Genomic DNA, 22,951 nt, shown 5'->3' with positions numbered 1-22,951 from the left:
GGCTAAGGGTCAAGCAGTGTTGATTGTGGGTCAAATGAAGGATTCAATTCTAGATGAGGTATGGGTTCATTTGGTTCGAGCAATATGGGATCCCAATTTGGAGATTCATTACTATGTTCCCCCTTAAATTTGGAGATTCATTACTATGCTCCCCCTTAATAGAGAAATTGGAGTAGAAAGGATCATTTTCGAAGAAGGTAGCATCCATGGAGTGGTAGAATTTCTTGGTTGTAGGGGAACAACATTTGTATTCGTTCTGATTTGAGTACCTGAGGAAAATGCATTTGATTGCCCAGGGTTCGAGTTTGCTGCGGTGTTGGGAATGGATGTGAACAAAGGCGGAGCAACCAAAGACTTTGAGTGGAAGAGAATGAAGAAGTTGCGTATTTGGAAAGGATGCAAGTAAGGAACCGGCAGGGGATTTGAATTGCAGCACTCGAGAAAGCATACGATTAATCAGGTACGTGGCAATCAGGACTGCCTCGCGTCAAAATTGCTGAGGGACTTTGGAGGTGATTAAAAGGCGTTCAGCGACCCCGTTCTGCTGAGGGGTGTCTACGCAAGAGCTTTGATGCATAATGCCATGAGTGGCAAAGTAATCACCGAACACAGAGTTAAAAATAATCACGTGCGCGATCAGAACCGAGTATCTGGATATTGGTGGAGAATTGTGTTTGGAGCATGGTGTGGAAATGTTTGAACAGGGATGTTTCCGATTTTTCCATCATCAAGAAGACCCAAGAGAGTCGTGTGTGATCATCCACAAATAAGAGGAACCAGCCGGCACCTGTGATAGTTTTTTACGCGTGATGGTCCCCATATATGATTGTGGACAAGGGAGAAGGGGTAGATGGTTTGTAAGGTTGTGTGGTAAAAGAGTGACGTGTTTATTTAAAAAACTACCAAATATCAATCTCCAAAAATTATTTTGAAATTTTATTACTGAAAAGATAAGGAAACAACTTGGTTAGATACAAAGAATTCGAATGCCCTAATCGATAATGCCATAATAACAAGTCATTATCTTTATTGGAATGAAAAACGGAGCACAAAGTAGAAAACAAGGAGTCAAGAACACTCAGAGGTTCAATCTTCGGAGAAGGCATAGACCAGCACGAAGATCAGCACTGCCAATCACCTTGCCCAATGCCAGATCCTAAGAGATGCAAGAGTAGCCTATAAATTTAGTGTTGCATTTAACAGTGGAATTGAGTTGACTGACAGAATATAAATTACAAGTATGATCTGGCACAAAGAGAACAGACTGTAAACAAATATCCCGAGTTAGAGTAACAGAACCAATACCAACCACCGAGGAGCTAAACCCAATGGCAATGCGAACTGAACGTGAAGCCCCACAAGGACGATATGAGTCAAATAAAGACAAGTTTTCAGTCATACGATCGGATGCACCCGAATCGAATCAACAATCCAAACAGTAGATCATTCTTGTTTCGAAAGCAAAGCCCTCGGAAAGTGGTCAATACCAGAGTGATGGGCAATGTTACCAGACCCAAGTGAAGGGGAAGGAGCCGAGGGCTGACCAAACATGGATTTCAGCATCTTCAGTTGTTCCTTGGCAAAGGGCAACGGAGTGAGGAGGAACTTTCAGTAGCAGCGGCTGTTGCTTGTCGAACTCGAGTCGGCTTCCAATCGGATGGCTTCCCGTGGATGCGCCAGCAAGTCTCGAGGGTGTGATTCGGCTTCTTACACTTTGCACGCCATGGTCGACCATTGCGGATGTGGTTATCCCCAAGGGAGGCAACGGATGGCGGTGGATGGGCAGGAGGCCCCATGCTAGTATTGAAAGATGGTTGGTGAAAGGCAAGGGCTGACCCATCTACAGAAGGGGATGAACCAAGAGAGCCCATCATCAATTGGCGCCTGCTCTCTTCATTAAGCACCTCAGAAAAAACGACACGAAGACCAGGTAGTGGCTTGGTGCCCAAAATACGACCGCACACATCATCGAGAGATTGATTCAAGCCCAACAAAAACAGGAATACACGCTTTGTTTAATTTAAAATATCAAGCGGACGAGAGCTTCGTCAGTGGGACACGTCCAGGCATGAGACTCGAACAAATCCAGTTGCTGTCACAAGCGAGTGAGAGCGTTAAAATAGGTGTTGGCACTGTCATCGCCTTTCCGCATACCATAGAACAGGCCCTCGATGCGAAATAACTTGGACGTATTTTCTTTAGATGAGTATGTATCACGGACAGAGTCCCAAAATACCTTGGCGGTACGGTTGAGAAAAAAATTCTCATTGATCTCAGGGGTCATAGAAGTAATGAGCCATGACATGATCATATTGTGCTCGACATTCCAAATCTTTATTTCTCATCACCGGCAGCGAGACACTTTGAGGCACCCGAGAGATAATCCTCCTTTCCCTTGTCGCAGATGAACATCTTGACGGACTGAGAACATTGGAGATAATTGTGGCCGGTTAATTTATGGCATGTGACGGAGGAGAAAGGTATGGCGTCGGGAAGAGGTAACGCGGTGGGGTTGGGCGGCGGCAGCTTGGGTTGCGAATCGTCACCGAAGGACGCCATACTGCCGAACGAGATTGTGGCCAGGGTTTGCCCGGATCTTCTGATACCATGTAAAAAATATAGAAAGAAAGTGTTTGCAGAGAAAAATATTATTCTCCTTAATTCAAGAATGAAGACTACAACCTAATTTATACCATAATGCAAAATTGAGGATCCTAGAAATTAACAAATAGAATATTCAACACTACTCAAAATTTCTCCCAATTCTTAGCCACAAGCTTTAAAAAATTCAAAAAGTAAACTAGAGTATCACCAATCGTAGGAATAAGAAGAGGAATTCTACATCAACGACGACAAAAACCATTTATTTTATTTATTTATACAATAACTTACATGAGGTATTAATGAGATAGTCAAGAACAATAAACGCAACAAGGGAAATCCAATGTCCAAATATCACCAGAAAATTCAGGTGTCCATTCCAGTAGAAAAATACAAACCGGCAATCAGAGAAGAAAGCACATGATATTATACAAATGAGGAACTGCAATATGCACCTGACATGGAATAAAAAGAACTCTTTGAGTGCCACGTTGGTGTGAAGTCAGGTGTCTTTCAGCAAGTCGTGTTGTTACATGGCGAAAATCTCCAACATCATCCACCAAATTAGAATTCTCCAACCTTTGACCAATACCATGAACCATGAATACTAAATGCCGGACAGGAACCTACACAAGAAAAATATGGTATACTGCTTGCAACCAACAACCAAGTGTAAATTTTCTGCTTTATGATATCATCAATCAAGATGACAAGATGTGATAAAAAGTTTAAAAGACAAAGAAACTATGAGGAAGTCACTTAAAATCAAAAGTAAATGCATATCAATAGCTCACAGATTATTTAAAAGAGAACCACTATTTTTCTCATCTTTCTTTCACAGCAACAGCCGGGAGTTAGAAAAGGTAAACTGGGAAAGAAAATGCATTCAAAATCAAACACATCACCTCGCTAATTTCTGCGTTATTTTCTCATTTCTCTCTTTCACGCAACAGACGGGTATTTAAAAAGGGAAACTAAAAAAGAAATTTGATGCATTCAAAATCAAAACGCATCACATCTCGCTAATTTCTCAGTGAGTTTCCCAACATCAAGGAAACTTGAGACATGAAGCCTAAAAAAGTTCTGAATTCACTTCATCTTTCTCACTACAATATTTATATCATATGTGTTTTAGTAAACACCAGAGTGCATATGCATCTGGGGTTTGATCTCATCAGTTAATATCAGTGAGTAGAAAAAAATGAAGCTCCAAAAACACAATTGTCATGGCATGAGATGTGATATATGGATTAGGTTGAGCTTAATATAATGAGCACTCAAGTTGTGCAAAGAACTAACTAGATAATTGATAAACTATTCAAGGTCTCCAAGGCCTTGTGGCACTTCGTCTCAGAATAGACAATCTATTGACAAATGAACTATCACAATCAAGAGGTAATAAAATTTATAGGATGAGAGAAACATCTTCAAACCAACTAACAAACACACAAGCAGAAGTACAAAATAAAAATTGCAACTAATTTCTTCCTTCACTTCATTGGATATAATAGCAATACAAATGAATCAACCCAAATTGTGAGCTTCTAAAACTAATTATAATGAAATTTGATTCATATTTAGAGTTATCAAACTTGAGCTGAGACTCACCATATTCGAATATATCTTCAGATCAAATTCAACTTCAAATTAATTTGTCTGACAACTCTTAAGCTTCCAAATATCTAATGATATTTTATAAATATATTGAAAATTAAATGGACTTGCACATTTGATGCATATTCTGGGCATTTGTTTTATAAAGACAGGTGTTTAAGTTCGAATAAAACAAATTGAGTTGGAATTCAAAGTCAAACTCTAATCAAGCCGAATTCAAGTCCAAATTAGTTTTTTTTCCTAGCTTGCACCAGCAAAACTTTTGACGTTGAGCTGGAAAATAAGAAAATTAATACTCGACTCAACTCAGTTCATTTGTGCTTGTAGACTGGGTCCATCAACTAGCTTAGCCTAGCATAAAATGATATAATAATTTGATAAGGCAATTAACTTATGTGCATAGATAGATTTGCGATAGCAATACTAAATTTTTTTCATGCATTAACCATTCATGTTAGTAAAGTATGCATGCACATCTATGCCTATGTTATCAGAACTCTAAAAAATCTTTCATAAGTGTATTTTATACACTTAATTTATATATGATTTTAATTGTTAAATGTTTGTTTCGAGCAGATTTATGTGGTGTTTTGTTGTTTTTGTGCTTACAGAGAATTATTGAATTTATTTGGGAAGAAGAAGAAAAATAAAAAGAGAAAAGAAGAATTAAAGGAAAAGACATTAAAAGAAAAGAAGAAGAAAAGGAACGATCAGAGAAGAAAGGAGAGAATTGAAGTGGGCTTTTGTTAATGGGCCTCAAGTTTAGCGCTAAAACAAGCGCTGAAGAGAGAAAAGGAAGAGCAATCGCGCTTGTTATTGGAGAGGAGTGGAAGTTTATCAGCGAACTTAAGGCGCGCCCGCGCCGTGTACTGAGCGCCCGCCCCGATCGCTGCCATCTCAGATTTTTATTATTTCAGGAAATTTTTATGGGTTTTATTCTTGGGCTTTTCTTACGCGATATATATAAGGGATTTTCTGATCAGAATTAGGAAGGGAGCCGCCACACACACATATCGTACACATCAGATAAGAGATTTTGGAGCTTGATCGTGATATTTTCTGAAGGAGAATTTTGTGCTTTACTCGAAGAACGAAGACGGAGATCGATAGTCCGGACACGGCGTCGACGACGGATTTGATTCTTATCTTTTATTTATTTAATTCTGAATTTATGTCTCGATTTATGAATTATTGTTTTATTCAGAATTTCGTTATGAACTAATTTTTTAGAGTTTAGAGGTCGGATGGAACCTGGTGTAGACACTTTCATGAATTTTTGATTTTATTGAATTGAGTTTCTTCTAGATTAATTGTTTTTTCTAGAATTGATTGTCTTTTCAATTATCTGATCAATAATTGAATTGTAATATTTATTTGAATTCTGGCACTCGGGAGAGGAGATTTTGAATAGGATCAATAGAAAATACACTGTTAATTATTTATACAGCTCGGGAGAGTGTATAATTTTAACAGAGCTTTTAAAGAGAACATTGTTTTGTGATAGATCACTGCGATAAATTCTTAATAGGGATATTGGAATTTAATTGTAGTTGATAAAAATTATTTGTTGCTCGGGAGAGGGAAATAATAAACTTAAGTGTTCTTGGTTATTAATTGATTGGAATTCATGAAACTAAATTAATTAGGATTGATTGTTGTTGAAACCAGGTGAAATCTAAACCTCTAGACCATTTTTCTATGATTGAATTTTATCTAAAAGTTGTGTGCGTGCTAATCAAAACTTCATTGCTATTTTATTTTTCTGCAAAATTTCTGAAAGTTTGATTTTCTAGATAAAGTTTAGACTATTTTAATTACAAGCACTGAATATTTTCATTTTACTCCCTGTGGGATCGATATCTGATTTTATCACTATATTAAAACTTGACACTCGTACGCTTGCGAGGAATTTTCACAACAATCTTGCAAACATGTGTCTCTCACTTGCATGAACCATGAAATATTATAATACAAGTGCATATGATCCCACATGAAATGCTTAGCATACCTGCGAACAGTAGTCATCCATTTCCTCCTCCTGCTGCTGATGCAACTCATCCTGAAAAAAATATAAAAAAGACTATTTGTTGTGTCGGTCCCGATTTAGTATGAGAATGGGAAAAATTTCCCAGGAAGAACGATTTGTTCTTTTAAATGATAATAGAGACAAAGGTCCATAATCTAAAGATTGTGAGTTTGGCAGCCACTGAATTCGAGCAGATCAGATCCTTGGACAAAGACGTCAAAAAAAAGGCTAAATAAACTTCAAACACTTGTATGCAGATGCTGCTAGGATGAAGAACATCATCTCTACCAAAGATGTGCCATATAATTCTGTTTACAAATCTTGCATTCATATTATTTTTCAGAAATAAAACCAAAATATACAAGATAAAAATAAATCCAACTCTGGTTCCAAATTTTTCATTGGCCTAAACAGGTAGAAAGCTCCTACAGCTCTGTATAACGTCAATTAATTCTATTCCCATGTCTACTACTCTCCTCAATTTCACTACCTGGATAACCAAGTTGGGAGGGCTTCCGAAACATAATATAGTCTCCTTCTGGTAACAAAAAACGTCAGATTGCCAAAGGAAGTTTCTCACCCACTTCTCAGAAAGATATTGCCAACTGTAGCAGCATAGATTATAAATATGCATTAATTTGCTTGTAAAAACTTATTTGTCATCGAAATTCTGAGAGACTTTGAGCTGTTGTGTAATTATTGATTTATAATTCAGATCTCAGGACTACAGGGATGAAGATTGGGTGTGATAGAGAGATGCATGGACAATGTTATTTTTTATTAGACCTCCTTAGGTAATAAAAGAGCTCGAGGCTAGAGTAATGCCCACTCAAACTCAACATAACAGCAACTTAAACCAGAATGTCCCAGTTTACTTTTATCCAAAATCTTTATTCCCGTCTTCATTTAAATCAACAGATAGTTCTTTGCATGGACCACCATTTGTCAAAAGATCAGGCTAAAATTCATTCAACATCCTCCAAAACCGTTTTATTTCACAGAAAAAGATTATTTGTAACTTCGATTACTGATCACACAAGATTATTTGAAGTCGTAATATTCTTCAAGCACTTTTAGAACATGAATGAAACACAAGCTAATTCTAGTATCCAAGTTATTTGCTAGGATAATGGAAAAAACTCGTGAATGGTTAGGCAATGGCATCTCGCATTGGTCTGCATATCCCAAAACCCCTCACAACATGGAAATGTCAAACAAAAATACAGGCATCTGCTTAATGGTAATGTCGAGAAATGGAAGTAAATATATTATTTGTACAGAATTATTAGGAAATATTTTTACCTTATGTGTTGAGTTATTTTAGGATAGCTAATATTCTGTCATTAAATTTAGGTTTGCTAGTTGTGTATATAATGAGGCACCTTGTAACGTTATTTCATAGAGAAAAAAATTATTCTTGATACAGCCAATAGAATGTTCTTTGTTTGTTCATGTTTCTTTGATATGGTCTGTCAACATGGTATCAGAGCCGTAAGGTTTTGACAACGTAGACCTGGTGAAGAAACGATCTTTTTCTTTTTTTTTTGGGTAAAAATCAAAGTTGTGCGTACCTTGTGAAAAGCCGATCACTCCTGGGCATTAAATCCGAAGTACCTGCAGGCCAAGGAAGCCGCAACAATGTCTGGAAGGGAAGAAAAGGGCTCGGAAGACGCTAACCAAGTTATGGGCCCAAAAATACAAGAGAAGTATGCAGTAAACCCTAATGGGCTTGAAAACTCATTGGTCCATCTTACCATTCATAAATTGAATGGAAAAAATTTTCTAGAATGGGCCCAGTCCATTAAATTAGTTATCGATGGTAAAGGAAGGCTGGGATATCTGACGGGAGATACAGAAGAACCGAAGAAAACAGATCCAAAGTGGAATTCATGGAAGTCCGAGAATTCCATGGTGATTGCGTGGCTGATAAACTCCATGGAACCGCCGATTGGGAAAACCTATCTATTCTTGCCCACTGCGAAGGATGTCTGGGAAGCCGTGAGGGACACATACTCTGATTTGGAGAATTCCTCTCAGATTTTTGAGCTTAAAACCAGGCTGTGGAATTCGAAACAAGGGGAAAAAAGTGTGATTGAATACTACAACGAGATGCGAACTCTATGGCAAGAGTTAGATTTGTGTTATGAAGATACTTGGGAATGCAAGAATGACAGCGTAAAATACCAGAAGCGCATGGAGAACGACCGAGTATATGTTTTTCTTGCTGGATTAAATCGAGAACTAGATGATGTTCGTGGCAGAATTCTGGGGAAGAAGCCTTTGCCATTACTTAGTGAAGTATTTGCTGAAGTAAGGAGAGAAGAGGGCAGACGCAGGGTAATGTTAAACGACCAGACTTTTTCTGCAACTGAACTTTCTGCCTTGGTGTCCAAAAATACTAGCAGGTTCCCTGGCAACCAGCAGCTTCGACCAGGCCAAAAAGGAGAGGGAATCAGGTGCGAATATTGTGGCAAACCAAACCATACAAAGGAAATTTGTTGGGATTTGCATGGTAAACCACCAAATTGGAAGCCAAAATTTCCCAAGTCAAAGGGTCGCGAGTCAAGAGCCAATCAATCTGAAACCGAGGATGAAGTTGCTGCCACCACAGGGACACCTTCTTTCAGTAAGGAACAGCTAGACCAATTGTATAAACTTTTCCAATCTATACAGTTTTCTAAATCCACCTCAGTGCCACCCTCTAGTTCCCTAGCTCAACAAGGTAATATGCTTCAACATATAGCCTTTTCTACATGTATTTTATCCGAGGAACCATGGATTATAGATTCCGGGGCGACTGATCACATGACAGGTTCATCTAGGTTGTTTCTATCTTACACCCCATGTGCAGGAAACAAGAAAATCAGAATAGCAGATGGCTCTTTATCCCCAATAGCTGGAAAAGGGTCAATCACTATTTCTGAAACCTTGAATCTTCACAATGTTCTCCATGTCCCCAATCTGTCTTGTAATTTATTGTCAATTAGTCAGTTAACACGAGAACTTAATTGTTGTGCTAAATTTTCTCAAAATTCATGTGAATTTCAGGATTCGGACTCGGGGATGATGATTGGCAGTGCTAGGGAGAAAGGGGGACTTTACTACTTTGAGAATTCTAACTCGCATGGGCAAGCACAACAATCTAGCATGGAACCAAGTTCATGTATTGATAATATCATGTTGTTACATCGTAGACTAGGTCATCCAAACTTGCCATATTTAAAACATGTGTTTCCAGCTTTATTTAAGAATAAAAGTTTTCCTGAATTTCAATGTGAAGTGTGTCAGTATGCCAAACATCATCGTACCACTTTTCCTGCACGACCATATAAAGCATCTACACCTTTTTCTCATGTTCATAGTGATGTTTGGGGACCATTTAAAACTCCTGCAATTTTTGGAAAAAATTGGTTTCTCACATTTATTGACGATCATACACGAATGACATGGGTTTACTTACTCTCTGAAAAGGCAGAAGTTGAACGAGGTTTTAAAATATTTTATACTATGGTTCAAACACAATTTCAGAAAAATATCAAAGTATTTCGAAGTGATAATGGGAAAGAGTACTTTAATAAACTTCTAGGGGCATTTTTTCATGAAAATGGGATAATTCATCAAAGTTCATGTGTCCGGACTCCCCAACAAAATGGTATAGCAGAAAGAAAAAATAGGCACCTCCTGGAAGTGGCTAGGTCTCTCATGTTCACTACTGGAGTACCCAAGTACTTATGGGGAGAGGCTATTCTTACTGCTACCTATTTAATTAATCGAATGCCATCTAGAATCCTCAATTTTAAATCACCTTTATCAATGTTTAAAGATTGCTTTCCCACGTCACATTTAGCTTCTGATTTACAGCTTCGGGTGTTTGGATATGTAGCCTTTGTTCATCTGCATGATCGAGATAAATTGGATCCTAGGGCACTGAAGAAAATATTTAAATTGTTTATAGAACAGATTCTTAATTGTTTATATTTTGTAAATATAGATTAAGAATAGAATTAGAATATTTGATAGGATTTTTTATCCTTTTAAAATGATAGGATAATATCTTTTTGTTTCCTTAATTTATGGGATTGTTTCCTGCTGTAATCTATAAAAGATGTATCAACATATTCTTCAATAAAAAGCAGAAATCTTTCTCCTTTCTGTACGTTTTTATGGTATCAAAGCCTAGGTTTTTTTTCACGTTCTTTTCACATCTACCACCATGTCGATGGATTCAACAAAGTCAGATACTTCTGATCCCTCGAAGCAGCTCCGATCGCACCTCTGTCCGGGAGCGATATTTTATCTCTTCATATTACTGCACACAAGCTCGACGGGAAGAACTACTTACAATGGGCACAATCTGTAAAGATTGTTGTCTGTGGACGTGGAAAATTGGGTTATCTCACTGGTGATCTTCCTTCTCCCAAGCAATCTGACCCATCATATAAAACCTGGATTGCTGAAAATTCTATTGTGCTAGCGTGGCTGGTCAACTCCATGGAACCACAAATAAGTCGTCGTTATCTATGGTTCCAGATAGCAAAAGATGTTTGGGATGCAGCCCGTCGCATGTACTCGGATCTCGGAAATACGTCTCAAATATTTGAAATTCGGTCCAAACTCAAAGAAATGAAGCAAGGGTTAAAATCTGTAACCCAATACTTCACTGAAATTCAAGATTTGTGGCAGGAGTTGGATCTATTTCTTGATGATCAATCCACATGTGTTACATGCAGCACCAAATTGAAGAATAATCTTGAAAAAGAAAGGGTGTTCGATTTTCTGGCAGGTCTTAATCGGAATCTGGACGATGTTCGTGGCAGAATTGTTGCCCGTGATCCTTTCCCCTCTCCCGAAGACGCATTTGCAGAAGTTCGACGTGAGGAGGTTCGCCGCAAGGTGATGCTAACTGATGATATCTATCCACCTCCGTCAGCCCCTGAAGCATCAGCCTTAGTGTCCAACAAACAGCCTGCACAAGGACCACGACCAAGCAGACGTCCTTGGTGCGAACACTGTAACAAACCAGGCCATACAAAAGACAAATGCTGGGACATCCACGGTAAACCAGCTAACTGGCAGCCTCGAAAAAAACCTGATGGCCGAGGATTTCACACTCAATCCAGCCAAGAGAACACTAGTCCAGTGGGCGCTTCTGCCCCATTTAGCAAAAAGCAGATTGCTCAGATCGAGGAGTACTGCCGGCTCCTCACTCAGGGGTCGATATATCCTCAGTCCAGCTCCACCATCGGAACATGCTCAGTTACTCAATCTGGTAAAACTCCTTTGTCTTCATTTCTTCCTGTTACAGACCCTTGGATCATTGATTCGGGGGCCTCAGATCATATGACAGGTGATTCACGTTTATTTTGTTCATATTCTCCTTGTTCTCGTCAAACCACGGTAAAAATTGTTGATGGGTCTCTAACTCCTGTTGCTGGAATTGGCAATATCAGATTGTCTCCACTGGTTATTCTCAAATCTATTTTTCATGTCCCTGCCTTGAAATGCAATTTGATCTTTGTTAGCAAAATCACACTCGATAATCATTGTGTTGCTAAATTTCTACCACTGTCGTGTCACTTTCAGGACCTACCTTCGGGGATGACGATTGGCAATGCTAGGATTCATGATGGACTCTACTACTTTGAGGATACTTCAGTGGGCACTCCTCAGTCCCCGATGTCTCTTGTTACTTCTGCTTTTTCCAATTCTAGTATTAGGAAAATAATGTCATGGCATTACAAACTTGGCCATCCTAGTTTTTTGTACTTAAAGCGTCTGTTTCTGTCTTTGTTTGGTAATAAAACTCCTAATTCCTTTCAATGTGAAGTGTGTCAATTAGCTAAGCATACTCGTTCTTCTTTTTCTCCTACCCCATATACTCCTTCTGCTCCATTTACTTTAATTCACAATGACATGTGGGGGCCATCACAAATCACCGCGTCTCATGACAAAAAATGGTTTCTCACTTTCATTGATGATCATACACAGGTTACATGGGTTTATCTTCTTCGTGACAAATCTGAAACGTGCCAAACATTTAAAGCCTTTCATAAGATGATACAAACCCAATTCCAAACCAATATCCGAACTCTTCGCACTGATAATGGAAAAGAATATTTTAACTCCACCTTGGGAAACTATTTGTTGGAACACGGAATTATCCACCAAAGTTCATGTGTGGATACTCCCCAACAAAATGGAGTTTCTGAACGAAAGAACCGTCATCTCTTAGAAGTGGCTCGCTCCCTCGTGTTTACCATGAATGTCCCAAAATATTTGTGGGGGGATGCCGTTCTTACAGCTGCCTATCTCATAAACCGCCTTCCAAGTCGCTCACTGTTTTTCAAAACACCTCTCTCTCTTCTTCAAGATACATATCCACATCTTACCCGATCCCATCACCTACCTTTACGTACATTTGGTTGCACAGCGTTTGTGCATGTTCACGCTCATCAGCGCAGTAAACTTGATCCCCGAGCTTTAAAAACCGTCTTCCTCGGGTACTCTCCAACTCAAAAGGGTTATCGTTGTTATTGTCCTCGCACCAAAAAAACATATGTCTCGTGTGATGTCACTTTTTTCGAAGATGCTCCCTATTTTCCCTCAACTTCACTTCAGGGGGAGAATACTCACAATCATGATGAAGCTCGTTGTTCCTGGGACACTATTCCCCTGCTTTATACTACTATCGATACCACCGTCATTCCCACAGCCATTCCTTCACGTGATCACCCCCAAACCCATGATAGTTCCACTTCAAGAAATGATTTCACTCCAAATCACAATGAGGATTCGGGATCAGGGGGAGTTTCAAAGGGTCAGCAAGAAATTAAAGTCTACTCAAGAAGAGTCAAACCTCAAACAATTAGAGAAGTCGTGAATCCTAGTTACAGCCATGAAGAGGAACCGGTGGTAGATCCTCAGTCTTCAAACAAATCAGGTACTGTTCTTGATCTTGACATCCCAATTGCAGTCAGAAAAGGTGTAAGATCGTGTACCAAGCATCCTATCTCCAAGTTTGTGTCATATTCTAATCTCTCACCTTCCTTTCGTGCTTTTACCTCGAAAATTTCCAATATATTGATTCCCAGGTCTATCACAGAGGCATTATCTATCCCTGAGTGGAAAGCTGCAATTCTTGAAGAAATGCGTGCCTTGAAACAAAACAGAACTTGGAGCTTGGTAGAATTACCTCCCGAGAAAAATGTTGTGGGCTGCAAATGGGTCTTCACAGTCAAGTATCACGCAGATGGTTCTGTTCAAAGACATAAAGCACGCTTGGTAGCCAAAGGCTTCACTCAAACGTATGGGATTGATTATACTGAGACTTTCGCTCATGTTGCAAAATTGAATACAATCAGAATACTTCTATCCTTGGCAGCAAACCTTGAATGGAATCTGCAGCAGCTTGATATAAAGAATGCATTTCTGAATGGGGAGCTCGATGAAGAAGTTTACATGAGTCAGCCTCCGGGATTTGAAGAACCAGGGGTGAAAACAGTGTGCAAACTAAAAAAATCACTATATGGGCTAAAACAGTCTCCTCGTGCATGGTTTGACAGATTTTCCAAAGCAATAAAGGGGCATGGATTTGTCCAAGGTCAATCAGATCACACTCTCTTCTTCAAACACTCTACAAAGGGGTATCACCATTCTGATAGTCTATGTTGATGACATCATTCTAACCGGAAATAATGGTGAAGAAATGGAAAAAATCAAGATAATGATGGCAAGAGAATTCGAAGTCAAAGATCTAGGAGCACTGAAGTATTTCTTGGGAATGGAAATTGCTAGGAGCAAACGGGGTATCTCAGTCTCCGAAAGAAAATACACCTTAGATCTTCTACAAGAAACAGGTATGTTGGGATGTAAACCAGCCAAAACCCCAATTGAATTAGGAGATAAAGCAAAATTTCTTGAAGGAAGACCAGTTGACAAAGGAAGCTATCAGCGCCTAGTAGGGAAACTCATCTATCTCTCACACACTCGTCCTGATATTGCTTTTGCAGTAAGCTTAGTAAGCCAATACATGCATTCACCATGTCAAGGTCACCTCGATGTAGTATATCGAATTCTGCGATATTTGAAGCAAACTCCTAGGAGAGGATTATTTTTTGAAAAAACTAATGATCGAAGTGTGAAGGCTTTCACTGATGCAGATTGGGCTGGCTCCATCAATGATCGAAAGTCGACCTCTGGGTACTGTACGATGATATGGGGGAACTTAGTAACATGGCGAAGCAAAAAACAGTCGGTTGTCGCAAGAAGCAGTGCCGAAGCAGAATTCAGGGCTATGGCTCATGGGGTATGTGAACTAATCTGGATAAAAAGGGTGATGGAAGAGTTACAAATCCAGTTTGAAGGTCCTATGAAACTGTATTGTGATAATAAATCAACAATCAGCATAGCTCACAATCCTGTTCACCATGATCGAACTAAGCATGTTGAAGTGGATCGACACTTTATTAGAGAGAAAGTGGACAAAGGAATCCTTTGTATTGAATATGTGCCTACATCTCATCAACTTGCAGATCTTCTTACCAAGGGATTAACTGAACAAATTCAAGAGTTTCTTATCGGCAAACTTGGTCTCATCAACATCTATAGCCAAGTTTGAGGGGGAGTGAAGAAAATATTTAAATTGTTTATAGAACAGATTCTTAATTGTTTATATTTTGTAAATATAGATTAAGAATAGAATTAGAATATTTGATAGGATTTTTTATCCTTTTAGAATGATAGGATAATATCTTTTTGTTTCCTTAATTTATGGGATTGTTTCCTGCTGTAATCTATAAAAGATGTATCTAACATATTCTTCAATAAAAAGCAGAAATTTTTCTCCTTTCTCTACGTTTTTAGGCACTAAAATGTGTTTTTGTAGGGTACTCCCCTACAAAGAGGGGATATAAATGTTTTGATCCTCGAACAAAAAAGTTTTTTGTGACAATGGATGTCACATTCTTTGAGTCACAAGCCTATTTTACTCCTCTTCAGGGGGAGAATCTACTTGAAGATTCGTTTCCTAGACTTGTTGATGTACACATAAGTCAAGACCCACCAACACAAGAGTTAGAGTCCACTCAACAAGAAAATGAAACTGGGAAAATGTTTGACTATGTCTATGCGAGAAGACAACCTCAAAGGAAGAAAGAAGGCCCCATGATTCCACACGACCATGAGTCTGAACCGAGGAAAGAATCTGACGCCTTAGTCTCTCCTGATCCAGGTAAGAACTCTGATCTATCTCATAATAGCATTGAGTCTCTTGTCACCCTGGATATTCCCATCGCACTTAGAAAAGGTACTAGAGCATGTACCCAACATCCTTTGTCTAACCATATGTCTTACCAGAATATCTCTAAATCCTATTCCAGCTTTATCTCTCAGTTGCATTGTGTAGAGGTTCCTAAGTCTGTACAGGAGGCTCTATCTGTTCCACATTGGAAGGAGGCTATGCTTGAGGAGATGAAAGCGTTAAAAAAGAATGAAACCTGGGAGCTAATGGCTTTACCGAAAGGAAAGCAAACAGTGGGTTGTAAATGGGTGTTCAATGTGAAACTTAACTCTGATGGGTCATTGGAGCGGTATAAAGCCCGACTTGTTGCCAAAGGATTTACTCAAACATATGGAATTGATTATCAGGAAACTTTTGCTCCTGTAGCTAAATTGAATACAATCAGAATTTTACTCTCTGCTGCTGTGAATCTAGATTGGCCGTTGCACCAGTTGGATGTAAAAAATGATTTTTTCAATGGAGAATTGGAAGAGGAAGTGTATATGGATGCTCCACCTGGCTTTGAAGATCAATTTGGAGGAAAAATATGCAAGTTAAAAAAGTCCCTCTATGGACTAAAACAGTCGCCACGAGCATGGTTTGAAAAATTCTCCAGATCAATCAAGAAACATGGCTACACCCAAGGACAATCAGATCACACAATGTTTGTGAAGCATACCAGTGACGAAAAGGTGGCAGTTCTGATCGTGTATGTCGATTAAAGAAATGCCTTGCATCAGAATTTGAGGTCAAGGAATTGGGTCATTTGCGTTATTTCCTGGGAATGGAAGTTGCCAGATCGAGAAAAGGAATTTATGTTTCACAGAGGAAGTATATTCTAGACTTGCTTGAAGAAACTGGAATGACCGGCTGCAGACCCAGTGATACTCTTATAGACCCGAACTTGAAATTGGGAAATGTGACCGAAGAAACTCCAGTGGAGTTAGGGAAATATCAAAGACTTGTAGGAAAATTAATCTATCTTTCTCACACACGACCCGATATTGGATTTGCTGTGAGCATGGTGAGTCAATTCATGCACTCACCTTATGAGGAGCACTTGGAGGCGGTCTACAAGATCTTGAGATACTTGAAGAGTACTCCTGGAAAAGGTTTATTGTTCAAAAAAAGTAGTCAAAAGAGCATAGAGTGTTTTACAGATGCTGATTGGGCTGGATCAAAGGTGGATAGAAAGTCAACTTCAGGATATTGTACTTTCTTTTGGGGAAACCTGGTCACTTGGAGAAGCAAAAAACAAAATGTTGTGGCAAGAAGTAGTGCTGAAGCAGAACTGAGGCTATGGCAAATGGGGTATGTGAACTACTGTGTCTTAAGAGAGTTCTTGAAGAACTAAAGTTACAAGTACAAGTTCCAATGAAACTGTTCTGCGACAACAAGTCAGCAATCAATATTGCAAATAATCCAGTCCAACACGATAGAACTAAACATATTGAGATTGACCGTCATTTCATCAAGGAGAAGTTGGAAAGTAGTGTGATATGTATGCCTTTTGTTCCTACTGATCAGCAGGTTGCTGATGGCTTAACTAAAGGTCACTTTCGACCTATGTTTGAAGATTTTACGAGCAAGTTGGGCATGTCGAATATCTTTGCACCAACTTGAGGGGGAGCGTCAAGAAATGGAAGTAAATATATTATTTGTACAGAATTATTAGGAAATATTTTTACCTTATGTGTTGAGTTATTTTAGGATAGCTAATATTCTGTCATTAAATTTAGGTTTGCTAGTTGTGTATATAATGAGGCACCTTGTAACGTTATTTCATAGAGAAAAGAATTATTCTTGATACAGCCAATAGAATGTTCTTTGTTTGTTCATGTTTCTTTGATATGGTATGTCAACAGGTAATGTATTCAAAATTGTCTTTTGGAGAATTTTAATACATCATTTGGTAAAAAGAACACCTGCACCATAAGTTTTGAAAACTCCCTTTAAACAAACTCAAACTAACTTCCCAACCTTCTGGCTAAACTTAAATATAAAATTTTAAACCTTCATGCGATTGTGTTGTCTTCATTCCCAAGTCTTTGTACAAATTAGATCTGAAAGTTGAAAGTGTGCTTTAACTGGGTATGCTGAAAACAGAAAAGGGTATAAATTTTTAATAAGCCAAAAAAAAGGAAGGAGGGGGGAAAGAAAGAAGACGGAAAGAACAGAAAGGGGGGAAAAAGAACGATCCATGCATGTGTGGATCCATTTTTGTGAAAAAAATCTACAACAATTACTTTTACAGCGAGAAAAATGCAGAAGAAGATGATTTTGGATGATGCAATAAACTATAAAGTGAGATTGATGTTAAAAAATAGGAAACTTGGAGATTCATAGCCAACAATTGCCAAGATTGATATATGCAGGAGAAATAATTAAACAAGGATGAGCATATTCCGAATTCCGTGCTTTTGTATGCCAGAATACTGTTGATATATCTATGCCTCTAGCAATTATCCAATCTCAATCCAAGGTACGGTCTTCCAGATACTCGTGTTAACTCTAACTTGATACCACAACTTCAATCGACTCTTAAGATACTCCATATCTTCATTTTTTATATCTCAACAAAGATAATGTGTAAGTAAATGCATATAACCAAGATTAGAGATTTTAGGAGTAATCATACCCTTTCAGTTTCCTATTTTAGATCTCCACAAAAATATGAGAAACTAATTTTGGAAATGAAATAGCCTTTTTTGCATCACCTGAACCCGTTTCTTTGATTTTAGTAACCTAATATCATAGGTGTATGCTCTTAATTATACGGAAAAGATAGAGAATGGCATTCGTCTACGCAAAGTCAAAATAGTAGATTCTTCAAGGTGTTGCTGGAAACCTGAATTGGATCCCAAATCAAATAATTCGATTTGCTTAGGGACAAGAATTAGCCCAAGCATCCTAACATTTCATTTTGCATGTGTTTTCATCTTGAAGTTGGGTTCATATGTTCACTCATTTACTACATCCAAATTTCTCACACATATATTCACGTGTATATGTATATTACTAGGGACAAAAATTAGCACAATCATCCTAACATTTCTTTTTTCATATGCTTTCATCCAAAAGTAGGGTTAATATGTTTATTAATTTATCTACATCCAAATTTCTGACACATACACACTTCATTTATTTCAAATCCTCCAGCTTTCAAACAACTAAAAAACAAAAAAGCACCTCACGGATAGCAATCAACATTAATGAAAAAGGGAAGCTCGGACTTGGACATCAAACACAGCACCTGAGTCGGTTTTTGCGATTCAGATGGAGCATATCCACGTCTCAATTTAAAGGTGTTCCCTCCAAAACCCATAACCCTAAAAAATCCAGAAGCATCACACTTTAGCCAAGCTTCCCATGTATCATCTTCCCCAGTGAAGAGTGCTTGCAATCCCTGAAAAGAGGAAGTTTGCAATTTGGAATGTGTTACTTCCATAACAATGAGAGATAACTTAAACATAAACGTCAGGATCTTACAGGAGTGGAACCTTGTAATTCAACAAGGGCAGCAAACAAACCCGACTCTTGAAAGGTTCTGCGATGCCAAACCTAAAACCAGGGCACCTTTGTTTGATTAATTACTCTTACTATCACCAGCCACAACTGATCCAAAAACTAAATGACAAATAAATGGAAGTCCATGCTATGAAGAACAAACACAAAGGTTAAATAAAATCCTACTAAACTGGCACCTAAAAGAACAAAGGAAAATAGAAAAGCTTGTGCTATAAATAAAAGGTTCTCTAGCATCTTTTCATTGACAAAAAGGGCAAAAGTATTCATTCAAATACATCTCAAATATGCTTATTTAGAAAGAACCAATGAGCACCTGACAGCGATATGCATACTCTAATTGCTCGGAAACATCCTCGCGTACTGGTAGCCAGTCAAGTCCACCTTTACGAGCAAACCAATGGCCTCGTAACACTCGTCGATTCTCTCCATTCCAATAAACAGGGAAACAATGCCTCTTGGTCAAATCTACCTGCAATAATGATGCCATGCAACACTTCACATTCAGAGAGCACATCTGTGATCTGAGAGTTGGGGAAGGATGGTTCGACCTTCCGAAAGTTTGTACCCGCCAAATACCAAGGGCATCATATGATGCAAGATGAGACAGAACATCAACAAATGACAGAAGACTATTTGAATGGATATCTAACATAGAAGAACAACAAAAAATTTAATGGGGTAGACAACATTCCTATCAAAATATAATTCTCTGACACAAAATAATCCAGTAGAAATTCATGCACAACAGTGAATTAAAACTTACCATACAAACGGGCGAAAACAGGGGCTACAAATTAAAAATATACCTCATACAACCCTCCCTTCACGGGAACACCAACCCTATCTTCTTCAATCTCATAAAGCTGGATACGTTCAGGAGAATTTTGGGATAGTTCATCCTTCTGCAGCGTGGAACTGGAAGTAATACTAGGCTGTCCACTTGGACCTTCGCAGCACTCTGCATATTCTTTCCACCAACTAGAAAGCAACTCTTCTTCCCTCTGTCCAATGTTAACGAAACTTTAGTAACTTGACACTTGCGGAAAACAGTGAATGGCATTCATCATCAAGTTTAAACACCATGGGCGCGTTAGAATTGAAAGGGGTATGACCTGCAAGAAAGATGCCTCCACCGCAAGAGAATCTCTCATTCCAAATCGAAAATAATCACCTTTTCCAACAATTTCTGTATGAGGGACAGATGCAGCTAGTTCTGCCACAAATAAAGAAAGTGATATGCGTTAAGTATAATCATATATCATAAGCTTAAATCATTTCTCAAGGAGTCAATCAATAGACATGTCTTCTTAAAAAAATGCACATAGTGGTTGCATTCAGCTCATTGTTTATAGACATGAAGAGTATCATCCTGGAGTAAACCTGGTTTATGTAACGATAAAATACTGAAGGAATGAAAAATTGTCAAAATCTGATCGGTGCAACAACACAATTTATGCATCCCAAAGGTCCCTCATCCTTCCCTGTACTTTTCCAAACAACTCATCAATTACATTAATCTCTTGGCAATGTAATCCTGTAGCAAATCAATCTAGCCACTTGGTTAAAAAGGTCCAGAAATGTAAAGTATAATTTCATTGAAGAACACAAAAATGAGAAGGTGCTTGATGAGATGAAAGCAGCACAATACATGAACACCATTCCTGCACAATGGTCTTAAAATTGGACACATCGATTCTCCTGGAACGTGGAGATTAAAGAGTTTCAGCAATAACCACTCTGCCAGAGAGCCTCTACAACCAAACAACTGCTCCAATCTATTTTAGATAGTTTGCATTTTTGCAATTAATAGAGTTATCAAATCTTTTTTCTTTGATAGCTACTAATTATAGTGCAGTTATGCATCGTAACTCATGTCAAACATCTTTTTTCCCTCCCTGTGAATTATTAGTCGTGTTTCAGTCGTTGAAATTTTATAATGCATGGGAAATGACTGAGACTCTTAGCAAACAACATGTGGCTGGACACTGTTGTCTTTTCTCTCATGACTAAAAGGGCATTTATTTTACTATGAATTTCAAATAACATTCATCTAAAGCCTGTCGCTTGAGACTGCTATGAATATATCCTTGAATCAAGCACAGAGAACTATCACAGTATTCATAAATACCCTTTCTGGTCTCCAAAGCCACAACCGCAGTTTTTCGTCACCCAAAAATGTATGATCATACAACAATATAAGCTTTCAGATGCACTAAAACATAACACAAGCTAAAATATCTACATTAAATCATTACCACATACATCAAAAAGTCCTCTTAAATAGAGTAGGAACTAGGAACTGACCATTGACTGTCAAGGGGACCTTGCAAAAGTACCAGCGCACATCTCCGCCATCTGAAGGACTCCTAGTGTGTGCAAGATACTTCCGCCGGCCAGCATGCTGCTCAATTTCACCAGCCAACCTTCTTATATTCGACGCTGTGTTCCTCAACATGTCCGGTGAGGTCTCCTCACCACCAGAACCAGCCCAGGTATTTAACTGCATCATTGTTGCCTTCTCTTTCACCTATACAGCACACTGCCACCTTTTTTGGGTGATCAGAATTTCTCAAATATCAACTTAATCAACAACAGTTGACACCCTGATCGATTAATTATCAATGGAGTACAATTTGAAGGGGGGAAGGGAAATTTCACTTTTTGTTGGTTCAAGTTCGGCTCCTGCGATCAAAATGTTGAGCTGGTAGGAAATGTTTGTGTTCTGGGGCCAAAGTCTGATTACATAGAACTCGGAAGAAACGAAAGGAATATTCTAGCAAAAACCCACATGGCCAAGCCGGGAAAATAAAAAAACTTAAAATATTGATAAACATAAGATTAAATTTAAAACAAAATTTTAAAAAAAGTATTTTTCTCCTGATAGCAAAGACATCATCATTAAATTTAAAAACACAAATAAAAATATAATTAAATTTAAAATTATATATTACAATAATATTGAATTTTTTTTTTTAAAAAAAATGATATTACGAATGATAGATTGTTCAATCTAAAAATTTTAAAATATAAATAAAATACGATTGAATTTAAATAAAATTTAAAATAGTATTTTTCTTGTTCAAACAAAATTTAATTTTTTTATTTCAATATGGGGTTGTTATATATGCAGAAGATATTTTAAAAAAAATAGATGATATTTTATGTGTAGTAACCCGATCCTGTTTTCAGTAATTATAAAGACTAAGCATTTTTAGAATGGTTAAAACATGATCAAGGAATTTAAATTTGGGTTTATTAATTAGAAAATTGGATTCAAGACGCCTGGAAAGCGTTCGGAGGGTTCCAAAGACTCGAGTGGTTCGGAATGTCCGAACTTGGAATCTAAGAAGATCAGTGGTTCCCAAGTGTTCGGAAGGGGCGTGGCAATTCGAAAGCAGAGGGTGAGTTCGAAAGCTCCGAACCCACGATTTAAAGTTTCGAAGTCAATTAGTCAGAGCACGGTATGAGTTTTGATTGGTGATTTGACTTGAGAGAGTTCGGAAGCTACAAACTAGAGTTCAGAAGATCCAAACTGTGTCGACAATAGTATGTTGTCCAATCAGGGACACTTGTTCAGTAGTGAGAGATCGGAAGGACGATTGAAAGCTTCAAAGAGCGTTCGGAACGTCCGAAATGACGATCGGAAGGTCCGATCTTCGTCTATAAATAAGGGCCCAATTTCTTATAGTTAGTGCATGTTTTAGGTGTGGGTTTTGAGCCAATGTCTATTTCTTAAGGATTTAGTCGTATTCTCGAGGGTCGGACGATTGTGAGGTGCTACAGGTCTGGTGGCGAGGTTGTGCTTGGGTCAAGGTCTTCGACATCATCAGGCTGACGACGGACGCAGTATTGGACTGTAGACAGTTATTTCACATAGACCATTAGTTGAGGTACTTAAGTACTGA

At 38.3% G+C, this 22,951-nt stretch overlaps 1 protein-coding gene across 3 annotated transcripts in view; it reads right to left on the bottom strand.

The window, feature by feature from the left end:
- The window catches only part of LOC140869088 (phospholipase SGR2-like), a 31,772-nt gene extending 9,974 nt beyond the window's left edge, over positions 1 to 21,798 (bottom strand). For 2 of the 3 annotated variants that reach the window (XR_012146729.1, XM_073272956.1), the window contains exons 1-8: positions 21,351 to 21,798; positions 20,159 to 20,259; positions 19,853 to 20,047; positions 19,360 to 19,515; positions 19,008 to 19,079; positions 18,772 to 18,924; positions 6,224 to 6,274; positions 3,057 to 3,227 (exon numbers count right to left, since the gene is read on the bottom strand). Coding sequence is in view for 2 of the 3 variants with exons in the window: in XM_073272956.1 (XP_073129057.1) it covers positions 3,057 to 3,227; positions 6,224 to 6,274; positions 18,772 to 18,924; positions 19,008 to 19,079; positions 19,360 to 19,515; positions 19,853 to 20,047; positions 20,159 to 20,259; positions 21,351 to 21,555 (1,104 nt within the window). In the remaining variant the exon portion in view is untranslated. The remainder of the gene's footprint in view (positions 1 to 3,056; positions 3,228 to 6,223; positions 6,275 to 18,771; positions 18,925 to 19,007; positions 19,080 to 19,359; positions 19,516 to 19,852; positions 20,048 to 20,158; positions 20,260 to 21,350) is intronic. The other variant, XM_073272949.1, reaches the window with a different exon arrangement.
- Between the last annotated feature and the right edge of the window lie 1,153 nt (positions 21,799 to 22,951).

The sequence above is a fragment of the Henckelia pumila genome, chromosome 1 (assembly GCF_033568475.1).
Source record: "Henckelia pumila isolate YLH828 chromosome 1, ASM3356847v2, whole genome shotgun sequence".
Taxonomy (NCBI): Eukaryota; Viridiplantae; Streptophyta; class Magnoliopsida; order Lamiales; family Gesneriaceae; genus Henckelia; species Henckelia pumila.
The sequence above is the reverse complement of the archived record's forward strand: the minus strand, read 5'-3'. Positions and strand labels throughout refer to the sequence as shown.